We start from the raw sequence: 27,988 nt of genomic DNA on the forward strand, positions 1-27,988 counted from the left end.
AACATCACAGCACGCTCATGGGTCACTATCACTGGAGTTCCCAGGGGAGGGCCAAAATGGAAATTAATTAAAATTTGTGCTGCACATTGTAATGGCCCTCCACCATTGTTGCTCCCAATATTAATTTTTACTGTGGGCCAGTTGGGCTCCCCAGGCACGGCTCCCTCTCTGCCCTCCCTTTTGTCTGGCCAAACTGCTTTCATATCAAAGCTGCATATCAATGAAGTTTGCTATTTGTAAGTAGTAATTACAATATCAGCAGTTTTTACTGTCATTAAACAATGAACAATCATATTGTGATGAAGGAAACTCGCCCGGAGATTAAAAATGAACACCACACTCCCAGCCGAGCAGGAGACACGGAGTTCTGTTTGCCTGGCAGCTAAGGTGATTTTTCCATCCGGAGAGTAGACTGAAAAGAAAACGGGGATGTTGCAGAGATGAGAGCAGATGGGGAGGAAAAAGAGACCTACCTGAGTGCTAACTCCAAAGTCACACAGCTTGACCTGTCCTCTTGTGTTTACTAGCATATTGGAGGGCTTCACATCTAAAACGGGATGAGAAAAGTCCATATAACTAATTCCACATCTACAGTGCTTGTTCTAAAATGAGCACACGACGCATACCGTACTATATTGCAGAAATGACATCATCTGTTCAACCTGGAATTCTAATCACAGGTTTCATGCAAAAGCATTTTATCTGGAGGCAAATAAATGTAAGGTCCTAACTCCTCTACTTCTAATCATTTTTGGTTTCTGTAGAAGCAAGGGCTTACGTCAAGTGAAAGTTAAAAAAAAAATCTTGGCTTCCAACAACAGTAAATACACCTATCACCCTATCCCCAGACTTTTAGTAAAAGTAGGTAGAAAAGAAAATGTAATCTTGAAAAGAATTTGCCCCAAAAGGCTTATTTTGTTCTCAGTATGAAACTATTACTCCCATTTAATAAACAGTAAGGCCAAAGGAAAACAACAAGGAAGAAATTCATTTGTATGTTGCTGGTAACAGGTTACAGCTGAACACAACAATGAAAAAATAAATGCAGTATTGTTTCTTCCCGGTCTTATGTGACAAACGCTACTTCAGATGATCCTCAGAAATTGATCTGAAAGATGTGTATGTGTGCGCCTGTGTGCACTTCTCAGTCTTTGTTTCCTTTTCCTTCTCTTCCCTTACATCATTTTTGACTGTTGTTATAGTTAACAAAAGGATTGTCATAGCTTTTGCCAAGGCAGTCAGTTGCTAAATAATGACACAAAGGGTTTCTGTGAAGCATCATCAGTGACAACAATGAGCCTTTTCAGGAATTCAGGGAGCCCACAAAAATCACCCAAGCAGGACAAGAGCATGCTGCTTCTGACGGTGCAGAACAGCACCTGCTCGGAGTTTCATCTTCAATGGCGGAAATAGTCAGGAACAGACAACTTGTTATATTTAATCTCAATCACCCCTAAATGGAACATGGGACTCATAATTTTTAACTTTTTAAAAATCTGTAACTGAGTTAATCTCCTCCCCTCTAATCCTGCAAAAGGGTACCCCGACCCCGACCAACGGTCCCGCGGAGAGTTGGTAATTAATTCAAACGTTAAGTTCAAGCTCTGCTACTAACACTTACTGAACCCTACCTACTATGTGACAGGCAGTATGCTACGTACTTTCCTATACATTAGCTATTCAGTGCTGCCTGACTGACACTAGAATGTAAACTCCATGAAGGCAGGGACTTGTCTTTTTTATTGACTACTATATTCCCAGTCCCTAGAAGAGTGCCAGGCATAGAATGAATGCTTAATAAGTATTTGTTGAATGGAGGAGAAAATAACTGAATGGAAACCATAAACACACAGTATGTTTTCATGTTGATTCTGTATCAGTGATCAGAGGGTAGCTTTGGAACATGTTTCTGGAACATGTCCTTCAGATAACACACACTGTAGACTTCCTTTAGGGGGGATATGTCTCTGTGAATACAAGTTGGTATGCCTCTGCAGGTGCCAGCTCTTTTACCAACTGTCTTTCTGCCTTCAGTTTCCCCAATTTCAATATAAATCTTACACCACCACCATATTAAATATAGCCCTTACACTGCATCATTTCTCTCCTTGAGGAGGAAATGAAAGATCCTGACACCCCTCGCCCCACCAAAACGTGAACTACTTTTTTCTTTTTATACTTTTAATAATTTTGTTGGCATGCTACAGAACAACATCACACATTTACATAGGCTACAGAGTTAAAATACGATGTATATTGTGGCTTTGAAATTATTGACATTGTCTGCTAAAATATGGAGCAAAATACTAGCTCTAGATAAAATAACTCATTCTCCAACCCCCTTTGACAAGTGTTAGAAGTTGAATATCTATTTTTTGATCTTGTAACACCCTGGAAAATTTGAGTAATTGGGGGACGTGAACTTAAGAATAGGGTTGTACTTCTAAATGTACCCCAGTCTTTAGCACAATACGTATAAATCATAGACAGACACAGTAGACACTCAGTTTGCTACATAGCCTGGTCTTTTTTTCCAAACCTAATTCTCATTATAGGCTCTCAAATTTGAATATTTGCTTTTCAACAATCTGCTCTTTTATATATCGTCATCCTTAAACCACTCTTAAGCCACCACATCAGATAGAGACAGTTAATGAACAAATATTTTAACCGAAGGGGCTGCCTAGAAATCATGAGGTATGCTAAAATGAACAAATCTTTAGCTTTAATCAGACACATATCTGACTTAAGTGGCTCAATAGAGAAAGAATAAAACCACGAGGTCGTTAGAATATACTGTAAAAGGCAAAGCGTGAGAACTTGACTGGGTTTCTCGGCTCCCTGACCTCTTGTTTAACCTACCCATGTGACTTCTGCACACTCCCCTCTCAGCCTAGTTCTCAGGAATACTTTATGTATGAAAGCAGTAGTCATCCAGTTATCCCCAAACCAACCTTTGTATTCTGACTACACGGTTAATCATGGTCTCAAAAAAAAAAAATCTCAAACAACTAAAAAAAGCCCACCACTAAGCCTGTGTTCATTCTGCTTGTTCTTCTCCACCCCTTCACCTCTCACCCAGGTTTAGAAACCCTTCCTCAGTATTCTCTGACTGAATCTTGCCCATTCCTCAACTCAGGTACCTTGCCTCCCTGTTGCCCTAAGCACTCAGGCCATCAAAATCACTGCTTCCTTTGAACTGCTAAAACATTTACTATTTACAGTCTGTACCATTTGACTGAAACAGCATTTTTTATTTTACTAGTAGTTACTTATCATATTTACTGTTATTAGTATCACTGCTGCAAGTAATAAGCTCACAGGGTAGGAATATGCTTGATACATCTTTGTATATATCCCTGCCAAGCACAGTATCTTGCTCACTAGTTGATGGGTTTTTAAACAATATATTAAATTTGCTATATTAAGTATCCCTCTTCCTACCAACATCTTGAGACATCATTTGAACACAAAAGAGCCCTTGAAACAGAACCAACCGATGGGTTCATACAAGGAGAAAAGACCCGAGTTTTAGTTCTTTTGGCACCCTGCCACAAACTTGGCATGCAATGTTTGTTTCTACCTCCGCAGGGAGATAGTGACCACTGTGTCAATCTTAAACGCCTATGAGGATGAAATGAGATAATGAATTAAAACTGCTTTTTAAACTTTCAAACACTCTATAATTTTAAAGTATTATTTTCCATTGGTGATCAACCAAGTTACAAAAGTGGTATATTTCATTATATTTAGAAAGTTGTCTCTATTGCTACTGTAGCAAATTTAAGCTGTTTTTGAGTAAAACACCAGCTGAATGAAAATAATTTCCAAAGCCCGGTAAGCAGAACTTAGAACTATAAAACCAACTTAACGTTTAAGAGGAGGCATTTTTGGCAGACCACACGCACTCATGCCTGTACAAGGCTACTGAACTTGTCCCCCTAATTTATGTTCGCTCTGCTATTATCTATGTTGAACACAGCAGCTAGTGATCCTTTTAAAATAAATCAGATCATGCCATTTCTCTGCTGAAACCCTCCAAGTGCTTCCCAACTCAATGCAAAATGCAAAGTCCTCATGATCATGTCTACGGCCTTCTCTGCGCTGGCCCTCACTGCCTGTGCGCTCCTCCTTACTCCTCTCCTGCCCATTCAATTCGCCTCATCTCCTCTGCCAGGTGCACTCCTGCTTTCCAATTCCATATCCCTGGAATACTCCACTCCCATACATATGCATAGTTTGCTTCTTTTAGATTTCTGCTCAAAGGTTACCTTTTCTTTTCTTTTCTTTTTCTTTTTTTGGAGAGCGTGAATGCAGTCCTCCACTACCACAAATTATGCAGTCGAGTTTCCCACATTTGGGGAAATTGCAGGGGTCAGCACATCCGGAGTGCAATGGATAAGCCTCGCCCTGGGAAAACCACCTTCGTGATCATGGTATCTCCCTTGCCAGGTAAGTGTCAAAGGTTACCTTTTTTAAGAGAAGGTTTCCCTAGCCACCCAGCATGAAGAGCAGACCCTACCGCCCCAGACACCCCTTTTCCTCTCTGTCCTGTTTAACATTAAGCACCATCAACACTATATCTGAATAACTAAACCTGTTCCTCACAATCCCTGCCTTTTGAAGAGAAGCTCCATGAATGTAAGACTTGATTTCTTTCGTTCACTACTCTATCTGGAATGGTGCCTGGTACAGACAAGACATGACATTTGTTGAGCAAATAGTGAATGAATGATATAACCCCACTAAATAGATGGGTGAACACGCTTCTCTGGAAGCATGAATCTGGCCTGAGAAGGAGCTGCCTCTTTTCCATACTTGATGACATATACTTCAGAATGAATACATTTCACTTATAATGAGTACATTTCCAAATGACATTTTTCATTCTGAGAAGAATCCATGTGTGCGCTGTGGAGAAAAACATGAGTAAGGCCCTGACCTTCAGGAGAGTGCAGAACATGGACCTGTTGGTATATTCTTTGACCAAAATACTGCACATGAGATTCCAGATAATAATACTGCTTTTGTATACTCTAAATGGGGTCTTCTTCCTGAACTACTGGCACACTTCCTATATAAAGACAATGAGAGTTATGTAACTAAATAGCTCCCAAGCCTGCTGTGCATTAAAAAAAAAAAGAAAAGAAAACTTTTTGGGTTCCACCTTATATCTATTTACTTAACCAGAAACCAGTCACATACAGCCTGGTCTTCAGGCCAGCATTTAGAAAAACCAATATAACCTGCTATATTTCCTTTTGATATATTCTGAACACTCAGAATACCTGAGGAAATTTTTCTTCTCTTGTTTGCCTTTACTTTAAAAAATCAATTGTATCCATTCTAAAAAATAATTTTATTGCAATCATTCGGAATGTACAGTTTGACAACCACACCACAATCAAGACATGAAACATTTCTATCACCCCAAAAAGTTCACTGTGCCCCCTTATAGTCAACTCCACTCTGACTTTTGGCGGCCACTGATTGGTCTCTGTTTTTTATAGGTCAGTTTTGCCTTTTCTCCATACATTAAAAACTCCATAATAGGTTGGTATAATTTTTGCTTTAAAAAGTCTAGATTAGTGTTTACATGATATACATCTGTCAATATTTAAAGCGGAAGTCTTGCATCTGCTTCACAGAGTTGGGTCTCGCTTTTTTTATGTGGTCTGACAATCTGTGCTTTTAATTGGAGTATATAGATCCTTTACATTAAATGTAATAATTGATGTGGTTAAGTTCAATTCTACCACCTTACTATTTGAAAAAAAACTCTATTCTTTGTTCCTTTCTTTTTCTCTTGCCTTGTTTTGGGTTAGTTGGGCTATTTGGGGGGGCATTTCACTGATCTTTACTATTGGTTTTTAAGCCAGAGGTTTGCAGACTTTTTCTGTAAAGAACAGTGTTTCAGTCTTTAAGGGCAATATTGTTGTAACTACTCAATTTTGTCACAGTAATGCAAAAGCAACCATGGGAAATATGTAAATAAATAGGCATGGCTGTGTTCCAATAAAGTTTGTTTATAAAAACAGGCAATGAAACAAATTTAGTCTATGTGCTAAAGTTTGCCAGCCTGTTTGAAACTTCTTTTTTTTGAATGGTTGTTCTAGGATTTATACAGTATATTTATACAGTTTCTTTAAGTTCTCAAAGTCTACTTTCAAATAATTTTAGAATATTTCATCTACAATTAAAGAAACTTACAATAGAGTATTTCCATTTTCTTTCTCTCATTCTTTGTACAGTGTTATATATTTTACCTCTATAGGTGTTACAAGCTCCACACTATACTGTCTTTATTTCTGCTTTAATAAGAAAAAAGTCTTTTATCTGTCCACATGTTTACTACTTTTGCTGCTATTTATTCCACTGTGTACATCTATCTAGTATCATTTTCCTTCTGCCCTGCAAACTTCCTTTAACAATTTTTATAATGCTGTTCTACTGGCAATAAATTCTCTTCACTTTGTTTGCCTGAAAAAGCTTTTATTTAGCTGGTATTTCTGAAACATGTATCACTAACCATAGAATTCTGGGTTTCCGTCCCCACCCCCCAATGTTTGAAAGATATCTTTCCATTATCTTCTGGCATACATAGCTTTCACACTGTTTGCTGTAATTCTTATTTTTGTTCCTTTTATTTTGTTTTCTTTGAATGTTTTAAAGATTTTAAAAATCAACCATTTGCAAAATATTTTTGTTTTTATATGCTTTGGTATAGTTTTGTGTTTATCCTGGTTAGGGTTTGTTGAGTTTCTTAGATTTACAGGTTTCAACAACTAGGAGACATTTTTTCATCAAACTATTTTTTGGTCCCTTTTCTCAGTCCTTTATTTCTGAGATTCTAGTTACATATAGATCCTAGACTTCTTGATACTGTCTCAAAAGATACTGTCTCTAAGACTATGCTAAATTATTTCAGTCTTCTTTGTAGTAATTTTGGATAATTTCTTTAATTCTAACATCAAGGTTACTAATGGTTTCTTCTGTAGAATCTAATCTGTTTATTCCATTAAGTGAAAATTTTATTTCCTAAAAATTACTTTTTACTTTTTTTTTTTTGTATCTTTCTGAAGCTGAAAACGGGGAGAGACAGTGAGACAGACTCCCGCATGCTCCCGACTGGGATCCACCCAGCACGCCCACCAGCGGCCATGCTCTGCCCACCAGGGGGCGATGCTCTGGCCCTCCGGGGCGTCGCTCTGCCGCAACCAGAGCCACTCTAGCACCTGGGGCAGAGGCCAAGGAGCCATCCCCAGCGCCCGGGCCATCTTTGCTCCAATGGAGCCTTGGCTGCGGGAGGGGAAGAGAGAGACAGAGAGGAAGGAGGGGGGGTTGGAGAAGCAAATGGGTGCTTCTCCTATGTGCCCTGACTGGAATCGAACCCGGGTCCCCCGCACGCCAGGCCGACGCTCTACCGCTGAGCCAACCGGCCAGGGCCTACTTTTTTTTTTTTTTTTCTTTCTTTTCATTTTTCTGAAGCTGGAAACAGGGAGAGACAGTCAGACAGACTCCCGCATGCGCCCGACCGGGATCCACCCGGCACGCCCACCATGGGGCGACGCTCTGCCCATCCTGGGCGTCGCCATATTGCGACCAGAGCCACTCTAGCGCCTGGGGCAGAGGCCAAGGAGCCATCCCCAGCGCCCGGGCCATCTTTGCTCCAATGGAGCCTTGGCTGCGGGAGGGGAAGAGAGAGACAGAGAGGAAAGCGCGGCGGAGGGGTGGAGAAGCAAATGGGCGCTTCTCCTGTGTGCCCTGGCCGGGAATCGAACCCGGGTCCTCCGCACGCTAGGCCGACGCTCTACCACTGAGCCAACCGGCCAGGGCCCTACTTTTTACTTTTAAATGTTCCACTAGCTTCTTTTCTTTGTCTTCCATTACTCTCTGTGTAATGCTCATGTTTTCCTTGAAATCCTTGAGTATACTTATATTTATAGTAACTGTTCTTAAGTCCTTCTTTGCTAAGTCCATTATCTCAGCAGGGGGGAGGTTTTTATTTCTGTTGACTGATTTTCTCCTGGCTATAATCTTTCATCCATTATCAGAAGAAGAATTCTCTCCTCACATAGTAATTTTTATTTGAATGCCATATATTATAAATCTTAAGTTGGGTGCTAGATATTGTTATCATCCTTTAAAGCAGGGGTCTCAAACTCGCGGCCCGCGGAACAATTTTGTGCGGCCCGCAGACTAATCCACAAAGTTCAAAAAATTTTGGATAAAATTAAGTAAACCTGTGGATTAGTCTGTGGGCCGCACAAAATTGTTCGGCGGGCCGTGGGCCGTGAGTTTGAGACCCCTGCTTTAAAGAGTGTTGGACTTGATACTGGTAGGTAGTCAACTTACTTGTAGATAGCCAGATCATTTTGAGTCTTATTTTGTTATACAGACAGCCTATAAGTAACCCCCTACTTTAGGGCTAGCTTAGCTCCACTATTAAAGCACGCCCCTTCTACAAGCTCTCTTGAGTACTCCAACAAGGTTTCTCTACTATGGTTGGTTGGAGTTTCAAAAATTCCCAACCTGTGTAAGCTTTGTAAATTGTTTAGCTCAGGGGTAATTAACCTTTTTATACCTACCACCCACTTTTGTATCTGTTAGTAGTAAAATTTTCTAACTGCCCACCGGTTCCACAGTAATGCTGATTTATAAAGTAGGGAGGTAACTTTACTTTATAAAATTTATAAAAGCAGAGTTACAGCAAGTTAAAGCACATAATAATAATTACTTACCAAGTACTTTATGTTGGATTTTTGCTAAGTTTGGCAGAATAAGTCTTTATAAAACAACTTACTATAGTTAAATCTATCTTTTTATTTATACTTTGGTTGCTCTGCTACCGCCCACCATGAAAGCTGGAACACCCACTACTGGGCGGTAGAGACCAGGTTGACTACCACTGGTGTAGCTCATAGCTGCCCCCAAATTTTCTTTCCCCGATAATAGTTCATTGTCTAGCTTTGTAAGATTTCATCCTATGAATCCATAGGTTGGTATCCAGTCAAAAAATCAAGGAGGTTTTTATACAATTTCTTGAGCTCTTTTTCTGCATAGATCCTGCCTCTTGTAGGACTCGGCCCTATAAATTCCAGCCATTTTGGCCTTCTTGGTCTCTAAGTCCTGTCTCTTCATTTTAGTAAGACCTTTGGGGTCTGTATGAGTTCCCTCTCCCTATACTGCAGTCTAGAAGTTGATTCCAAGCAGAGAGCTTGGATGATGATAAGGCTCACGTCATCACTTTCCCTCTCTCAGGATTTATAGTCCTGTACTGCTTGTTATCTGATGTCTGAAAACAGGTATTCCATACATTTTGTCCAGTTTCTTAGTTATTTTTGGTGGAGTGCAAGTCCCATAGCAGTGATTCCTTCCTAGGCAGAAGTGGAAATATCTCTTTATCTTAATAATCTTGTTTTTTATCTTTTGTTCATTTTTTTAACGTAATATTGTAAAATGCCTCAAATTCTTTTTCAAAATAGACAGGATATAAATAATATTCAGACTTTATATAGTTAGGCTAGACCTGAATTCATGTGGCAGCATATTAAGCAAATGAAATGTCTATTTTTTTTTCTTAAGTGAGAATTGGACAGGCAGGGAGACAGACTCCCACATGTGTCCCATCCAGGATACACCAAGTAAGTCCCCTACTGGACGATGCTCTGCCCATCTCAGGCTGTTGTTCCATTGCACAGTGACCTATTTTAGTGCCTGAGGTGAGGCCAAGGAGCTATCCTTAGTGCCCAGGGCCAACTTGCTCCAACAAAGCCATGGCTGTAGGAGGGAAGAGAGAAACAGAGAGAGAAAAGAGGAAGGGGGAGGGATAGAGCAGCTGATGGTCACTTCTCCTGTGTGTCTGAACTGGAATTGAACCTGGGACATCCATACATTAGGCGGATGCTCTACCACTAAGAACTGGCCAGGCATGAAATGTCGTTCAATATTGGAATGAGGATCATGCCTGTGATTTAAGTTTCACTTTATCTGAATAAAATATTACACCTGAGGCCCTGGGCGACTGGCTCAGTGGTAGAGTGTTGACTCAGCATATGGATATCCCGGGTTCAATTCCAGTCAGGGTACACAGGAAAAGCAACTATCTGCTCCTCCGCCCCTCCCCCTTCTATATCTCTATTTCTCTCTTCCCCTTCTGCAGCCGTAACTTGATTGGTTCGAGCACATCAGTCCTAGGAGCTGAGGATGGTTCATTGAGCCTCCATCTCAGGCACTAAAAAAATAGCTTGGTTGTGAGCATGGCCTCAGATGGTCAGAACACCAGACCCAGACAGGGTCGCCTGGTGGAGCCTGGTCAGGGTGCATGAGGAAGTCTGTCTATCTCCCCTCCTCTCACTTGGAAACTAACTAACTAAATAAATAAAATATCCCACCTGATACCTGATATAAACAATCCTACCAGCCCTGGCCAGCTAGCTCAGCGATAGAGCGTTGGCCCAGCGTGTGGAAGTCCCAGGTTCGATTCCTAGCTAGGGCACACAGGAGAAGCGATCATCTGCTTCTCCACACTTTCCCCATTCCTTTCTCTCTGTCTATTTCTTCCTCTCCCACAGCCAAGGCTCCATTGGAGCAAAGTTGGCCCGGATGCTGGGGATGGCTCTATGGCCTCCGCCTCAGGCACTAGAATGGCTCCTGCTGCAACGGAGCAATGCCCCAGATGGGCAGAGCATCACCCCCGGTGGGCATGCCAGGTGGATCTGGTCGGGCGCATGCAGGAGTCTGTCTCCCTGCCTCACTGCTTCTCACTTCAGAAAAATACAAAAAAGAAAAAAAGAAAAAAAAAAAAACAATTCTAGTACATAGTCATTGAACTTACCACTTTCAAGTTTTTGTTTAAAACATACACATACTACAACTTTCAAAATAGCTCTAGGAATATTGAAATAATTTAATTATTTTCTTTTTGGGGTGTTTGTTTTCAAAGCGATAGACAACAGCACAACACAAAAGGTAGAAAGATTACTCTTAAGGAGATAGTTACATTTATCCTTATTTTAATGCAATCTCAATATACAGAAAACGAACAACTGAAGGCATACAAGCTTTCCATTCAGCTCACTTAAAAACACTGTAGCCTTTCTTCTGTAAGCAAACCGCAGAAAAGATGAGTCATTAAAGTGGCTGATTATAAATGGCAATCATCAGGGCAGATGTAAGTCATTTTGCTTTAATCAGGCCATTAATTATTAGGGTTTATCAATTAGTTTTATTGAAGGCAAGGGAGCTTAAATGAATGCTAAGGCATTGATTTTAACTAGGACATTTTCTCAAAGAAAATACAAATGAGGTGTGTAGAATCCTGGAATTACAAGTTCCTTTCATATGACAAAAAGAAGTAAGCTTTGTCTAATATAAAACATAAGCCTACAGTGAAAAACCAAATTAACTCTAATGTCCTTTGTATTACATATGAAATATCATGTTTTGATGTTCCCTAATTTGAGGTGTGATTTTAATCTATCCTGGCCAAGAGGTCAGTATCATGTTGGAGAAAGTGAGATAAAGGGACAGTGCAAAGTAACCTGTTTTTAATATTACATATTTATCTCCTTTTAGAAAAAAATTCAAGCATTTTATGCACAGAGACTTTTTATAGGATCAGAATAAATTCCTGTTGGTCAGACCCTCTCAGAGAAAGCAAAAGCGATATGGAAAGTGTGTGTGTGTGTCACCAAGGTGAAGGGTAACACTTGACCTGTGTACAATGACAACGTTGTTACGAGAATTAAGTGAGACACTATACTTAGCAGTGCCGGTCACAGAGCTGGAACTCAATGAGTTGTTGAATGAATAAAATGAACAGAAAAAGCATTCTGTACTCTTAAATGTACTATGTATACTGGAAGCTACATGTTTTGTAGACCTAGTCATGACAGTGACTCTTACCCTACAAAGGCAGCATGTGGATCACTTACTATGCTAAATAAAATTCACTTGCACTATATGAGCCCTACCTGAAGGCAGGCTTCTTCCAGAATGTTAATCCTAACATGTGTCTACTGTCACAATATTTTGCCACTCCTTTGTTGAGATTTCACAGTAAGCTGAATTTTTTAATGATGATGTGAATACGGATATGTGAGCAGTGACAGCCCACATAGATAACAGGTAGTTATGATGCAGTTATCTTGAATAATCTGAAATGCTTAGAAGATTATTAGAAAAATATCAAGGAGTGGAAAGAATAAAAGAACTTACAAATAGGGTCTTGTGACATGCAGAAGATAATAGGTTTACTAAAGGAGCCTGTAACTAAATAAAAATCAACCTTAGTCATCACTTACCTATTCTATCTTTAACAAAGTATGTAATATCAGTTCAATACACTGATCACATACTATTTAACAATGGCAAATGGTTCTTTCTTCGCAAAAATGATTGTGTACTAGATAGCCTGATTTACTGTGATTATATATATTTAAAGAAAGATGTTAACAACCTCCAAGTAGCTACTCAAGAGAAATGAAAATGTAAAACCAAATAGACTTGTATATAAATAGCAGTATTATTCATAATAGCTCCAATCTGGAGATAATCCAAATGTCCTTCTACCAGTAAGTAGATGGACAAAATATGATATATCCATATAATAGACTAATATTCCACAATACAGAGAAATAGAAAGACTGAAATAAAAGCCCACTGATATTTGTAGAGAGATCAATCCAACAAGGGGAAATAATATTTGAAGATATAATATTTGAAAATATTTATGCACCCAAAACAGAAGCACCTAAATATATAAAGTAAGTATTAACAGACCTAAAGGGTGAAACAGATAGCACTACAATAATAGCGTGGAACTTTAATACCTCACTTACATCAATAAATAGATCATCATCCACACAGAAAATAAGAAAATGTCGGCTTTATTGACCCATCAGACCAGGTGGACTTAACAGATATACAAAGAGCATTCCATTAAAAAGCAACAGAATACACACACTTTTCAAGTACACACAGAACATTCTCCAGGGTAGATATGTTAGGCCACAAAACAAGCCTTAACAAATGAGAGAAGACAAATCATATCAAGTATCTTTTCCCAATAGCATGAAACTATACATAAATTACAAGAAAATTAAAAATTCACAAATATGTGGAGACTAAACAACATGCAACTAATAAGTCCATGAAGAAATAAAAAGTGAAATAAAATACTTGAGATAAATAAAAATGGAAATATAACACTCCAAAACTTATGAGATGCAGCAAAAGCAATTCTCAGAGGGAAGTTCATAGCATAAATGCCTATCTCAAGAGGCAAAGTAAAGAAACTAGACAAACAGAAAACCCCAAACCAAAACATAAAAACCCTTAAACAATCTAACTTTTTACCTTAAGAAACTAGAAAAAGAAGAACAAAACCAAAATTTAGTAGAAGGAAGAAAGTAACAAAGATTAGAGCAGAAATAAATGAAATAGAGATGAAAAAGACAATAGAAAATGGCCAGTAAAACCAAGAGCAGGTTCTTGGAAAAGGTTAACAAAATTGAAAAACCTTTAGCTAGGCTTACTAACAGAAAAGAGAGGGCACACAAATAAATCATAGAGGAAAGAGATATTACAGCTCTGGCTGGTTGGCTCAGAGGTAGAACATCGGCCCGGCGCATGGAAGTCCTGGGTTCAATTCTCAGCCAAGGCACACAGGAGAAGCGCCCATCTGCTTCTCCACCCTTCCTCCTCTCCTTTCTTTCTCTCTCTACCCCTCCCGCAGCCAAGGCTCCATTGGAGCAAAGTTGGCCTGGGTGCTGAGGATGGCACTATGGCCTCTGCCTCAGGTGCTAGAACAGCTCCGAATGCAGCAAAGAAACACCCCAGAGGGGCTGAGCATTGCCCCCTGGTGGGCATGCCGGGCGGATTCCTGTAGGGCACACGTGGGAGTCTGTCTGACCCCCCCCCCACCCCGCCACCGCTTCTCACTTTGGAAAAAATAGAAAAAACAAACAAAAAAAGGAAAGAGATGTTACAACTGATACCACAGAAATACAAAGGATCATAAGAGACTAAAACAAGGTTATTTGCCAACAAAATAAAAAATCTAGAAGAAATAGATAAATTCCTAGAAACATATAACCTTCCAAGAATGAAACATGAATAAAAGAAAATCTGAACACACTAATTTTTAGTTAGGAGATTGAATTAGTAATTTAAAACCTCCCTACAAACAAAAGTCCATGGCCTAACAGCATCAACTAGTGAATTCTACCAAACTTTCAAAGAAGAATTAATACTAATCTCTCTCAAGCTCTTCCAAAAAAACAGAACAGAAAATACTTCCAAACACTTCTATTTTACGAAGCTAGCATTACCCTAATACTAAAACCAGCCAAGGATACCAACAAAAGAAAATTATAGGTCAATATCACTGATGAACACAGATGCAAAAATCCTCAACAAAATATTAGCAAATTGAATTCAACAATACATTAAAAGGATTATATACCATGATCAAAAGGGATTTATTCCAAGGACATAAGGATGGTTCAACATCCACAAGTCAGTCAATGTGATATACTACATTAACAAAATGAAAGATAAAAATTATATGATCATCTTAATTGAAGATGCAGGAAAAGCATTTGACAAAATGCAACATTCATTTATGATAAAAACTCTCAATAAAGTGAGTATAGAGGGAACATATTTCAACACAATCAAGGTCATGTATAGAAGTCCACAGGTAACCTCATACTCAGTGAAAAACTGAAAGCTTTTCCTCCAAGATCATGAACAAGACAAGGACACTCACTTTCACTTAACACAGTATGGAAATCCTTGGCAGAGCAATTAGGCAAGAAAGAAAAATAAAAGATCCAAATTGAAAATGAAGAAGTAGAACTGTCACTTATTTGCAGATGACAGGATACACTGCTCACAAAAATTAAAGGATATTTTATAGCTTCATATTCATTTTGAAATATCCCCTAATTTTTGTGAGCAGTATATTATATTAAAAAAAACCCAAAGACTGCAAAAGAACTGTCAGAACTAATAAATAAATTCAGTCAAGCTGCAAAATACAAAATCAATATACAGAATCTGTTGCACTTGTAGATACTAAACACAAACTATCAGAAAGAGTAATTTGGGGGGGTATTTTTCTGAAGTTAGAAGTGGGGAGGCAGTCAGACAGACTCCTGCATGCGCCCGACCAGGATCCATCCAGCATGCCCACCAGAGGACGATGCTCTGCCCATCTGGGGTGTTGCTCTGTTGTGGCCAGAGCCATTCTAGTGCCTGAGGCAGAGGCCATGGAGCCATTCTCAGCGCCTGGGGCCAACGTGCTCCTATGGAGCCTGGGCTGCGGGAGGGGAAGAGAGAGATAGAGAGGAAAGAGAGGGGGAAGGGTGGAGAAGTAGATGGGCGCTTCTCCTGTGTGCCCTGACCAAGAATCAAACCCCGGACTTTGCCTGACCTGTGGTGGCACAGTGGGTAAAGTGTCGACCTGGAATGCTGAGGTCACCAGTTTAAAACCCTAGGTTTGCCTAGTCAAGGCACATATGGGAGTTGATGCATTCTACTCCTCCCCCTTTCTCTCTCTCTTTGTCTCCACTCTCTAAAATGAATAAATAAAATCTAAAAAACAAACAAACAAACAAACAAAAAATCCCGGGACTTCCACATGCTGGACCAATGCTCTACCACTAAGCCAACCGGCCAGGGCCCAGAAAGTAATTTTTAAAGTACCATTTACAATTGTGTCAAAAAGAATACAATACCTAGGAATAAATTTTACCAAGGAAAATGAAAGACCTGTAAAATGAAATGAAAAGTATTAGAAACTGATAAAAGAGATTAAAAACACAAATAAATGTAAAGACAGTCTGTGCTCACTGACTGAAAGAATTAACATTGTTAAAAACGTCCATACTAGCTAGTAGTGGTGCAGTGGATAGAGTATCAGCCTGCAACGCAGACAACCCAGGTTCAAAACTCTGAGGTTCCCAGCTTGAGCTCAGGCTAATCCGGCTTGAGCATGGGATCACAGACATGACCCCATGGTCACTGGCTTGAGCCCAAGGGTCGCTGGCTTGAAGCCCAAGGTCACTGGCTTAAGCAAGTGGTCACTCGCTCTGCTGGAGCTCCCCCACCCCATCAAGGCACATATGAGAAAGCAATCAATGAACAAATAAGGTGCCACAACGAAAAACTGATGCTTCTCATCTCTCTTCTTGTCTGTCCTATCTGTCCCTCTGTCTGTTTCTGTTGCTCTCACTAAAAAAAAAAGAAAAAAGTCCGTACTACTCAAAGCAATCTGTAGATTCAATGCAATCCCTATCAAAATTCCAATGTAATTTGTCACAGAAATAAAACAAATAATACCTTGTTTCCCCCAAAATAAGACAGTGTCATATTAATTTTTGCTCCTAAAGACACGCTAGGTCTTATTTTCAGGGGAGGCCTTATATTTCTAAGCTTGAAAAAAATTGCACTAGGTCTTATTTTAGAGGGATGTCTTATTTTCGGGGAAACAGGGTACTAACCTGTATGGGACCACAAGAGACCCCAGATAGCAATGGAAGAGTCTATATGAGTAGTATGCCATTATAGAGTCTATAATCATTGGGTCTGCAATCTTCCTACAACATCAGGGTGGTTAACTATCTCACAGACTGGCAAGAAATTTCTGGACCAGCACCAGTCTACAGATGGTGGTTGAAACCACTGGTGTACAGCATGGTAACTGTAGTTAATAATATTACGTATCTGAAAATTACTAAGGTAGTAAATCTTAAAAGTTCTCATGGCAAGAAAAAAAATTCTCTATGTGATGGATGTTAACTAGCCTTACTGCGGTGACCATTTTGTAATATATACAAATATCAAATCATCATGTTGTATACCTGAAATGAATATGCTGTTGTATATCGATTACACCTCAGTAAAAAAATTTTTGAAAAAAAGAGATGAACTGTTGACACATGCTACAACATAGATGAACTCAGACATTATGCTATGTAAAAAAATGAGATTAAAAAGATTTTATATTGTTTGATTTCACTTATAAAAAAAAGTCTTAGGAAAAACAAATCCATAAAGTCAAAAAATAGATTAGCAGTCCCTAAGGTTAGGTCTGGGAACAGAAAGTGACTGCAAATCGGCATGAGGGCTGTTTATTGGGGCGATGAAAAATGTTCTAAAATGCATTATAATGATTGTTGTACAATTCTATAACTTACTAAAAATCCTTAAATTGCTCACTTAAAAATGGATGAATTTTATGTTAGTTACGTATCAATAAATCTTCCAAAAAAAAAAATCAGCCTCAAACACAATTTAACTTCTTCATAGTTTTCCAGGTGCTTTGTGATCGCTGTGGTGGCTTTCCTATTCTATAACAAAATATGGAACCTCAATTAATTACACTGATCCCACATTACATATCAATGGTAAAATGGTTACTGCCTCTCAAAACTGACATACAATGGAAGGCCTAATTATAAGTATAAATATTTAAAGAAAGACATTTGAAAATGTCACTTCTGTGTTTTTAAGATTATTTCCCCAAACGACTAAGGCTATGTACACAAAGTACAAAAGCAACTGATTCAAACATGAAAAATCTTGTCAAGCCGTCTAGATGCCTCAATAACCTCCCATAACTGCTGACTGATTTTCAGGCTAGACTGATTCTTTTTTTCTTTTTCTTTTTTTCACTGAATTGACCAAATTGACTGTGGAAATTGGTATCATGTTGAGACAACCCATGTCGCCACCCATAACTGCCTCATGCAGGAAACTGTATCTTCACACACGCTGCATCAATTAGCCATTAAACAATCCAAATAAACAGCATCAAGCTGAAGCTCACTAATAAAGGCCAGAGCCAGCTCTTCACAAAAGACTCCTCTGCCCACTGCCCGAACCCCTCCCCCAACACAATCCTGGGTTCAGATATGGCTGGGTGCCCAGGGGGCTGTTCAAAACAGATAAATAAAAGCTTTCACAAAACTCCAGATGGAGTTACCCAATGTGCTTTGTATAAGGACCTATATGTCAATTTCCTGGTAAGTTTAGTTCCAAAGAAAACTGTAACTTTGTACATGGTACTATATGCTTTTTCCTGTCAGGAAAGGGGAACCATGCAAATTGAGGATTACCTTTTTTGCTGTGATCTACTTGTATCAGGCGCTGGTGACATCTTCCACTTTGGTTCCCTTTTGTTCTTCGTTTTGTATTACACTTAAAATATTTCATTTGTTTTGTGCTTTCATGTGTAAGCCACATTGAATGCTTTTTAGGAAGAGGCATGGTACAATTCTTAGGAAGCAGAAATAAACTTCTCTTCAACTTTTTCCCTCTCTACAGTAATTACACTGTTTTGCTTGAATGCCAGAAAGCCACTGCTTACCAGGAGCCAGAGGACACATTAGCAGGTCCCCGCTCTTAGCAATCTCTCCTAGCACTGTGCCAGGGTGCTTTAGCAACCTTCTTTCATTATGCTTAATTATCTTATGAAAAGACAACAACTAATATATCTATCTAGTTATTTCTTGGGGACTGCATTCTAATGAATGAGAACAGCAGGTACAATTAAATATAGACTATGCTGACATTCTGCATTACAAATTCATCTGTGCACAACAGGAACACATTTAAGAGAAAACCACAATGCAATATAAAAGTAGTCTAATCATTCCATTACATAATAAAGGGTAGGTCATCCAAATATTCTTGCAAAAGCCTTAAATAAAATTAAGTGGCATAATTAGCCATCCTAAATAGCTGTTATTATCTAGAGTCCCAGGATTCAGTTGAGAATGGAGGCAACAAACATGGCTTTCTCCTTCATGAATGATAAAGGCAGGAAACATACAGCGTTTTCAAGGCTACTACCAAGGGCAAAAAGGCCTGGGCTCCTCAATTCTGCCTTCCCTCAGTCCTTTCACTGTAAGTAAAAGAGGTTCCCTTCTAATGTGGGGTATCTTAGATTTCTACTCAAGTCTGGCCTGTGCAGGGAAACATTAGGTTTCCTTACAAGTTACTGGGAGTCAGAGGAACCTATGTTCTGCCTCAGCTCTGGAACAATCTACTTCCTTGGGTCGAAGATATCACCAATTTAAAACTCCTACTGACTATAAAAGCTTTCCAGTGAAAAAGTAAAGAAAAAAAACCCCCAATGGAATACTACATTAAATGCACAAATAAATTTAAGATACATTTTGATTGTAGACTTGACTTGGAGCAGCATGCCCTGAAGACCAACTCAGGCAAACTGTTCTAAAGAAATAATGAAAATTATAGCAGATAACACTTCTTTGGCACTTGCTATGCGCCAAGCACTGGGCTAAATGCATTGTTATCGCATGCATCATCTCATTTAATTCTCATTAGAACCGTTGATGGATACTCTTAAACCCATTTTATAAGATAATATGTCAAGAATCATATATTAATAAAATTAGGTGCCCAAGGCCACATAGCTGCAGTCACCAATTCTAACTCTTATGCCTTAACAAACTCCATTATATTTATGAGATTAATCTCATCTGAATTTATGGGATGGATTATTATTCTTGCTTTGGCATTGAAGAGCTGGTTGATCCTTACATGTTTTAGATTTTTCTACTGTGCACAGAAATGTAGGTATAGAAGAGAAGTTTGGGGAAGGTTCTAACTATTCTCTCAATCTCTTGCTGCTTCTCCTGAGAAGCAGTTACCTGAATTATAACAATAGCTATTATATGCCAGATACAGTACTATGAACTCAAGGAGTTTAAAGAACTAACCCAAGGTCATATAGCTGAGTTCAATTAAGAAGCAGGGACAGCACTTAAACCTGGGGCTGTTGACCCTAAAATTAGAGCTCTTACCTACCAACCACTTACTACCTTTCTTAAGACTTAATTTTTAAAATTCTTTTTGAGCTTAGTTTTCTCGTCTAAAAATGGGGATACAATGATACCTTCTTTGCAAGGTTACCATGAGGTTTAAATAACATATACAAAAGAGCTAACGCAGTAATCCACAGAAGGCACTCAATGAATGATAGTAACAATAATTATTGCACCCAATCCAGAAGGAATTCAATCCTCCAACAGCAAAAGAATGGATTGGATTCCCATGGTGCTGATCACCTTAAACCTTAGGAAAAAGGGACAGACGCAGAGGTCTTCTAACTATTAAACATTCTTGGCAGAGTGTTCTATCTAAGCATAAATATCTTACTTTACTACTAGAAAGAAGAACAAAGGATGACTTTCAATTAATCTACAAAAAAATATGCATTTGGCATACAATTAGTGTCATAAATGGACTGTGGCCTCCAACCTCTATCAACAGAAATGACCCCTCATACAGCTGTTCTCCTCCCTCTGATGAGCTCCTAAACTCAAGGTTTGCTTAAGAGACAAAACTACAATCAGAGCTACCTGTGGGGTTTGGTGAATCAAACATATATCAGACCACATACAGAGTGCAACTTGGTAGGTGGTTGGACAGGGGGTCACCAAGAAGGTGAGGGGCTCACTTCAGGGTACCATAAAGACCTGTGAGTCAGACACACAATGATCACATGATATGCTTTAAATCCCAATACCCAGCAAGGCAGAGGATCTTAGGGGAAGTTACAGGGGAACTAACTACCCTCTCCCATTTATATTCCTTTCCTGTATAGCACATGACCTCTTTTTTACTTTCTCCTCTAAGGCTTTCACTGATACTCATATTCAGAATAAAGAGAGCAGGCGGCTTGCATGGTAATTCCCGTGGGTTCCTCATTATCTTAGAGATTTCCTAAAAGAGATGACTGTTTATGATAAATCCTATTACAGATGCAGGGGGAAAGAAAAACAAAGTCCAGGATAACCCTTCCTGATTAGAGTATAGACAACTATAGAGAGATGACACATTTTTTAAAAAATTGTTTTTTCTTCTTTTTCTAAGTGAAAGCAGGGAAGATAGACAGACTCCCACACACCCCGACTGGTATCCACCTGCAACCCCTGTCTGGGGCCAATGATCTGCCCATCTGTGGCCATGCTAGCAACTGAGCTATTTTTAGTGCCTGAGGCAGAGGTTCCACATGTTCATACTCAGTGCCCCGGGCCAATGCACTTAAATCAGTTGAGCCATGACTGCAGGAGAGGAAGAGAGAGAGAGAGAGAGAAAGAGAGAGAGAGAGTGAGAAAGACAGAGAAAAGGGGGAGGGAGAAAGGTGAGGAAGCAGATTGTCACCTTTCCTGTGTACCATGACTGGGAACTGAACCTGGGACATCCACACGCCAGGCTGATGCTCTACCACTGAGTCAACTGGACAGGGCCACATTTTTTTTTTTAATTAAGGGTGTTTTTTTTAGGTAAACTGTAGACTCACATGAAGTTGTAAGAAATAATATAGACATCCTGTATACCTTCTATCCACTTCCTCCCAATGGCAGCATCTTGTAAAACTATATATAGTACAATATCACAATCTATCACAGTGTATTGACACTCATACAGTCAAAAAAGAGATTGTGTCTATTACCATATGCCTTCTCATAGTCACACCCACTTCCCTCCCACCCTTCAACCTCTCATTAGCTCCTGGAAAACACTAATTTGCTCTCCATTTCTATAATTTTATCTCATTTCAGGAATGTTATAAAGATGAAACCATATACTATGTAACCTTTTGTGACGGGCTTTTTTCACTCAGCATAATTCTCTGGAGATTCATCCAGGTTATGTTATCAATAGTGCCTTCCTTTTATTGCTGAGTAGTATTATATAGCATGAATGTACCACAGCTTATTTAACCATTTACTCATTAAAGGACATCTGAGTTTTGGGTTATTATGAATAAAGCTGCCATAAACATTCATGTACAGTTTTTGTGTAAACCTAGTGTTTATTTTTCAGGGATAAATGCCCACGAGTACAAATGCTATGTACTCGTATGGTAGTTGCATGCTTAGATTATTTTTTTCTTTTTTATTTCTTTTCTTTTTTTTTTAGTGAGAGAGAGAAAAAGAAAGAGCCAGAGAAAAAGAGGAGAAGCACAAACTCATAGTTGTGGCACCTTAGTTGTTCATTGATTGCTTTCTCATATGTGCCTTGACTGGGGGCTCAAGCTGAGCGAGAGACCCCTTGGTTCAAGCCGGTGATCTTGGGCTTCAAGCCAATGACCTGGCTCAAGCCAGAAACCATGGGGTCATGTTGATGATCCCACACTTACGCCAGAGACCCTGTGCTCAAGCTGGCAAGCCTATGCTCAAGCTGCATGACTCTGTGCTCAACCTGGTGACCTTGGGGTTTTGAACCTGAGACCTCAGCATCCCCGGTTAACGCTCTATCCACTGTGTCACCACTGGTCAGGCTGTGTGCTTAGAGTTTTAAGAAATGACAAATTGTTTTTCATTGGGACTGTATCATTTTATAGTCCTATCAAAAATGTACTAGTAATCTAATTTCTCTGCATTCTTGCCAGCATTTGATGTTGCTGGTTTTATTTTAGCCATGCTGATAGGTGTGTATAGTAATATCTCCTTTGGTTTTAATTTGCATTTCCTTAATGGTTAATGATGCTTAAAATCCTTTCATGTGTTTATCTGCCATTTGTATGTCCTCTTCCATGGAATGTGTCTTCGTGTCTTTTGCTTATTTTCTCATTGAATTTTTTTTTTTACTGTTTAGTTTTGAGAATTCTTTATATATCCTACACATATTCTTTAAAAGAACACTGTTAAGTAATGCGATATGGGTTTTATTGTCTTTTGAAAATCATTACCGCCAATACAGAAATCCCCAGTGATTACCCGAGGCAGAGAATGAATGACCAACGCGGGAAGGAGGCTTTATTTCCAGAGACGTTCATTTGTGTGGAGTCAGAGCTGGAGAAAAACCAACAACCCAGAGCCATTAGACGAGTTTATTTATATCAGTTAATGGGCTAAGCCTATTTTTTTTTCAAAAACACAAATGTTCATAAGTGATGATCTCCTACGTACTGGCATGTGATTAATATTTACAATTAAAGGACAGTAAAGAATGTGAAAACAGGAGCCAAGGTGTAATTGTTCTACCACTAGCACCTGCTTGACATAAATGTCCCCCTCCAGACAAATTTGACAAGGCAGCCACAAGGCCCAGGAAAGGAGCCCCCACATCTCAGCTCTCTCATGCTGCAACATAAAACCAACTGGGATTATTCCTTTCAAAATGACTTGGGTTGCTCAAACACTATCTTGTTCTTTTAAAAAACTGTCTGGCCTGACCTATTGAATGCTGAGGTGGCTGGTTCAAAACCCTGCACTTGTCTGGTCAAGGCACATATGGGAGTTGATGCTTCCTGCTCCTTACCTCCCCCTCCCTTCTCTCCTCTCTAAAACGAATAAAGTTAAAAAAAAAAAGATTAAAAACTGTGTCTGATGCTCCAGATAGCAAAAATGTGGCTAAGGCTATTTTATTTCAAAACTCACTATAACCCAGGGGTCTCAAACTCGCGGCCCACGGGCCGCGAGTTTGAGACCCCTGCTATAACCTATGCATAGCACAAACTAGGTAAATCTTTGCAGGAGAGGTTATAAAAGTTTTGTGCACATTATATTTCTTTCACAGTTACTTAAAATTAATCAGGTTACTTTTCTGTTGAGAGCAATGCTTTCTAACAATGCTCTCCCTAAAGAATCACTTTATCCAGCAAATGATTGATCACTCATTCCCTGATTTATTTTTTCCACCAATCCCAACTTTTAACATACAGTAAGGCAGTAGTTTTTAACCACTGATCTGTGCACCTGTGCAGGTCTGAGATCCTATATAATCTTCATACAACATCAGGGTGATTAACTCTTCGAGAGCCAGCATGATATTTTTGGCAGATTGGCACTGGTGTATGGATCAGCAGTTGAAAATCACTGCATTAAGATAGCCTTTTAACACTATCATCTTGACATCAAAATTTCTTTCCTAAGTCAAAGGTTTCACTTCTACCATATCATTCCTTTTCTCTCATTTAATAAATATAATAATTTGGGGACATAATATAAATATTCTTGTAACTTTTTTGAATCTTAAAATTTCCACTGACCTCATTTAAAAGGTATCATTAAATATATGTAACATTTATTTATCTGCCTATACTCTTTTGGATTATCAGTCTCCAATTTTCTTCCAAATTCCTTCCTTAAAAAGGATGCCACCTGACCTGTGGTGGCACAGTGGTAAAGCGTCAACCTGAAATGCTAAAGCCGCCGGTTCGAAACCCTGGGCTTGCCTAGTCAAGGCACATATGGGAGTTGATGCTTCCTGCTCCTCCCTGCTTCTCTTTCTCCCTCTCTAAAAATTAATAAATAAAAAAAATAACATTAAAAAGAAAAAGGATGCCCTTGCACAGGGACCTTCTTGTACCTTTCTGAGGCAACTTTCTGTGGATCTACAATCATTTCAAAATAAAAATATTTTTTAAAAAGAGTGCCTTTGCTTTCCATCTAAGTTATGATTCTACATGTCCCTTTTATAATTTTTTGTTAATGATAAAACTTAATTTTCAGTATACTTTATAGCTTAAAAACCCTTTCCCCTTAAAAATGTTTCTTGATTTGCCTGACCAGGCGGTGGCGCAGTGGGATAGAGCGTTGGACTGGGATGCAGAAGGACCCAGGTTCAAGACCCAGAGGTCACCAGCTTGAGCGCGGGCTCATCTGGTTTGAGCAAAAGCTCACCAGCTTGGACCCAAGGTCGCTGGCTCGAGCAAGGGGTTACTTGGTCTACTGAAGGTCCACGGTCAAGGCACATATGAGAAAGCAATCAATGAACAACTAAGGTGTCGCAACGCGCAACGAAAAACTGATGATTGATGCTTCTCATCTCTCTCCATTCCTGTCTGTCTGTCCCTGTCTATCCCTCTCTCTGACTCTCTCTCTGTCTCTATAAAAAAAAAAAAAAAAGTTTCTTGATTTGATTACATGGGTCTTTAGAAAACCACCATTTCCTCGGCCAGATCACACTGCTTTAATTCTCAATTTGTTTACACTGCAGTCTCTGGTCCACAGTTCTAAAGCATTTCCTATTCCCCAGAGTTCCCCACTTTGAAGCGATACAAAATAGTTCATACATGTTAGGCACTTAGAACAGTACCTGGTACAGAGTAGATGCATAATAAATACTATTTTCATTATTATTCTCATTCTTTTTCTTTATTCTCCCATATGCCTCCCTGATTTGTCCTGTTCTCTTCCCCTGTCAACAGGCCATACTGCCTTTAGTCACAAGTCACATGGTCCAGAATCCTGGTGCTTACAGGAAGCTGAGTGACCTTCTAGCTTTCCCTTATTGTATATGAGGAAACTGAAGCCCAGACAGCAGTGATGAGCTGCTTTTCCAGAGTCACACAACGAGACAGTCAGAGTCAGTGGGACTAAATTGGAAATTCAAATAAAGCTTTATTCCTCCTTAGAAACTGAGCTTTTTGATTTGTCCAAGTCATGCCAAGTCAGTGTTTGTGTCTCTGCTGTTCTTTAATAATATCTGAGGAAAATATAGCTAAACTAAGGAAAGAAAAATTTGTGCAATTCCAGATGCTCCAAGTTGCTGGCCAGTGATAACAGCAACTTTTAAGTTTGTTTCTCTCCGGCCACCCTGTCTCGCTTTCTTTTTCACCCTTTTGAGGTGTCCAGGTCTATGTGGTCTAACAATGTGCACTTGTAGAACCAACACCAAAATCAAGATATAGAACATTTCCTTCTATTCATAATTTCATTGAATGTTTTAAACATAAAACGGATGTTATATCTTATTGAATGCCTTTTCTGCATCTATTGATAGGATCATATGATTTTCATTGTTTTGTTTATGTGGTATATTACATTGATCGATTTCCATATGTTGAACCATCCTTGTGCTCCTGGAATGAATCCCCATTGATTGTGATGTCTTATTTTTTTAATGTGTTGTTGAATTCAATTTGCTAGTATTTTGTTTAGGATTTTTACATTTGTATTCATTAGAGATATTGGTCTGTACTTTTCTTTTTTTGTGTTGTCTTTGCCAGGTTTTGGTATGAGGGTTATGTTGGCCTCATAAAATGTGTAGGGGAGTGTTGCTGCTTCTTCTATTTTTTGGAAGACTTTGAGAAGGACAGGTACCAAATCTTCTTTGAATATTTGGTAGAATTTACCAGTGTAGCCATCTGGTCCTGGACTTTTATTTCTTGGGAGGTTTTTGATAGTTGTTTCTATTTCCTTCCTGATTATAGGTCTATTTAGTAAAGGCCATATATTACAAACTATCAGCTAATATCATACTAAATGGTAAAAAAAATGAAGGCTTTTCCTCTAAAATCAGCAACAAGACAAGGCTAGCCACTCTCTCCACTCTTATTCAACATAGTTCTGGAAGTTTTAGCCAGAGTGATCAGGCAAGAAAAAGAAATAAAAGGCATCTATAATGGGAAAGAAGGTATCACTTTTTGCAGATGACATAATCATAATCCTGTATATAGAAAACCCCAAGAACTCTACCAAAAAGCTATTAAAAACAATAAACCAATACAGGAAAGTTGCAGGATACAAAATCAATATACAAAAGTCTATTGCTTTTCTATATGCTAACAATGAAACTTTGGAAAATGAACTCAAAAAACAATTGCTTTTACAATTGCAACAACAACCACAAAAATACCTAGGAATAAACTTACCAAAGAATGTGAGGGCCTATATACTGAGAACTACACAACATTACTGAAAGAAATTGAAAAAAGACACAATGAAATGAAAAAATATTCCATGTTCATGGACTGGAAGAATCAACATAGTTAAAATGGCCATATTACCCAAAACAATGTACAAATTTAATGCAATTTACATTAAAATCCCTATATCATTTTTTAAAGAAATAGAACAAAAGTTTTATATGGAACCATAAAAAACCCCAAATAGCCAAAGCAATTGTAAGGAAAAAGAATGAAGCTGGAGGTATCACACTATCTGACTTTAAATTATACTATAGAGCCATGATAATCAAAACAGCAAGGTACTGGTAGAAAAACGGACATACATACCAATGGAATAGGATAGAGAGCCCGGAACTAAAACCACATACATATGACAAATCATCTTTGACAAAGGAGCCAAAAACACATAACAGAGAAAAGAAAGCCTCTTCAATAAATGATGCTAGGAAAACTGGAAGGCCTCATGCAAAAAAACGAAACTTGACTAGTTTGCCCCCCTACACAAAAATTAATTCAAAAATGGATCAAAGACCTAAATATAAGATCTGAAACTATAAATTACACAGAAGAAAACATAAATTCTAAGCTCATGGACCTTGGCCATAGAGAACAACTTATGAATTTGACCCCAAAGGCAAAAACAAATGAATGGGACTATATCAAACTAAAAAGCTTCTGCACAGCAAAAGAAACTGACAACAAAACCAATAGGCAGCCAACTAAATGGGAGATGATATTTGCAAACAGCTCCAATAAGGGGTTAATATCCAAAATATACAAAGAACTCACTAAGGTCAGCAACAAAGAAGCAAACAATACAATTAAAATATGGAGGACCTGAACAAACACTTCTCCCAAGAGGACACACAAATGGTCAACAGATATATGAAAGATGCTCATCTTCACTAGCTATGCAAGAAATGCAAATCAAAACTACAATGAGATACCACCTCACACCTGTTAGATTGGCTATTATCAACAAGACAGGTAATAGCAAATGTTGGAGAGGCTGTGGAGAGAAAGGAACTCTCATTAACTGCTGGTAGGAATGCAAATTAGTACAACTGTTATGGAAGAAAGTATGGTGGTTCCTCAAAAAATTAAGAATAGAATTATCATTATGACCCCAAAATCCTTCTACTGGGTATCTGCCCCCAAAATTCAAAAACATCAGTACATAAAGCACATGCACCCCCATGTTCATTGCAGCATTATTCACAGTGGCCAAGACATGAAAACAACCAAAGTGTCCCTCAATGGAGGATTGGATCAAGAAGATGTGGTACATATATACAATGAAATACTGCT

At 38.8% G+C, this 27,988-nt stretch overlaps 1 protein-coding gene and 1 non-coding gene across 8 annotated transcripts in view; both read right to left on the reverse strand.

Moving 5' to 3' along the window:
- The window catches only part of MAP2K5 (mitogen-activated protein kinase kinase 5), a 288,637-nt gene that overhangs the window by 119,780 nt on the left and 140,869 nt on the right, over positions 1-27,988 (reverse strand). For all 7 annotated transcript variants that reach the window (XR_010731284.1, XR_010731283.1, XM_066276317.1 and 4 more), the window contains exon 14: positions 474-547. Coding sequence is in view for 5 of the 7 variants with exons in the window: in XM_066276317.1 (XP_066132414.1) it covers positions 474-547 (74 nt within the window). In the remaining 2 variants the exon portion in view is untranslated. The remainder of the gene's footprint in view (positions 1-473; positions 548-27,988) is intronic.
- Positions 4,299-4,460, reverse strand: LOC136336759 (U1 spliceosomal RNA). The gene has a single exon (XR_010731581.1). It is a non-coding gene; the product is annotated as a U1 spliceosomal RNA (small nuclear RNA).

This window comes from Saccopteryx bilineata, chromosome 4 (assembly GCF_036850765.1).
Source record: "Saccopteryx bilineata isolate mSacBil1 chromosome 4, mSacBil1_pri_phased_curated, whole genome shotgun sequence".
Lineage (NCBI taxonomy): Eukaryota > Metazoa > Chordata > Mammalia > Chiroptera > Emballonuridae > Saccopteryx > Saccopteryx bilineata.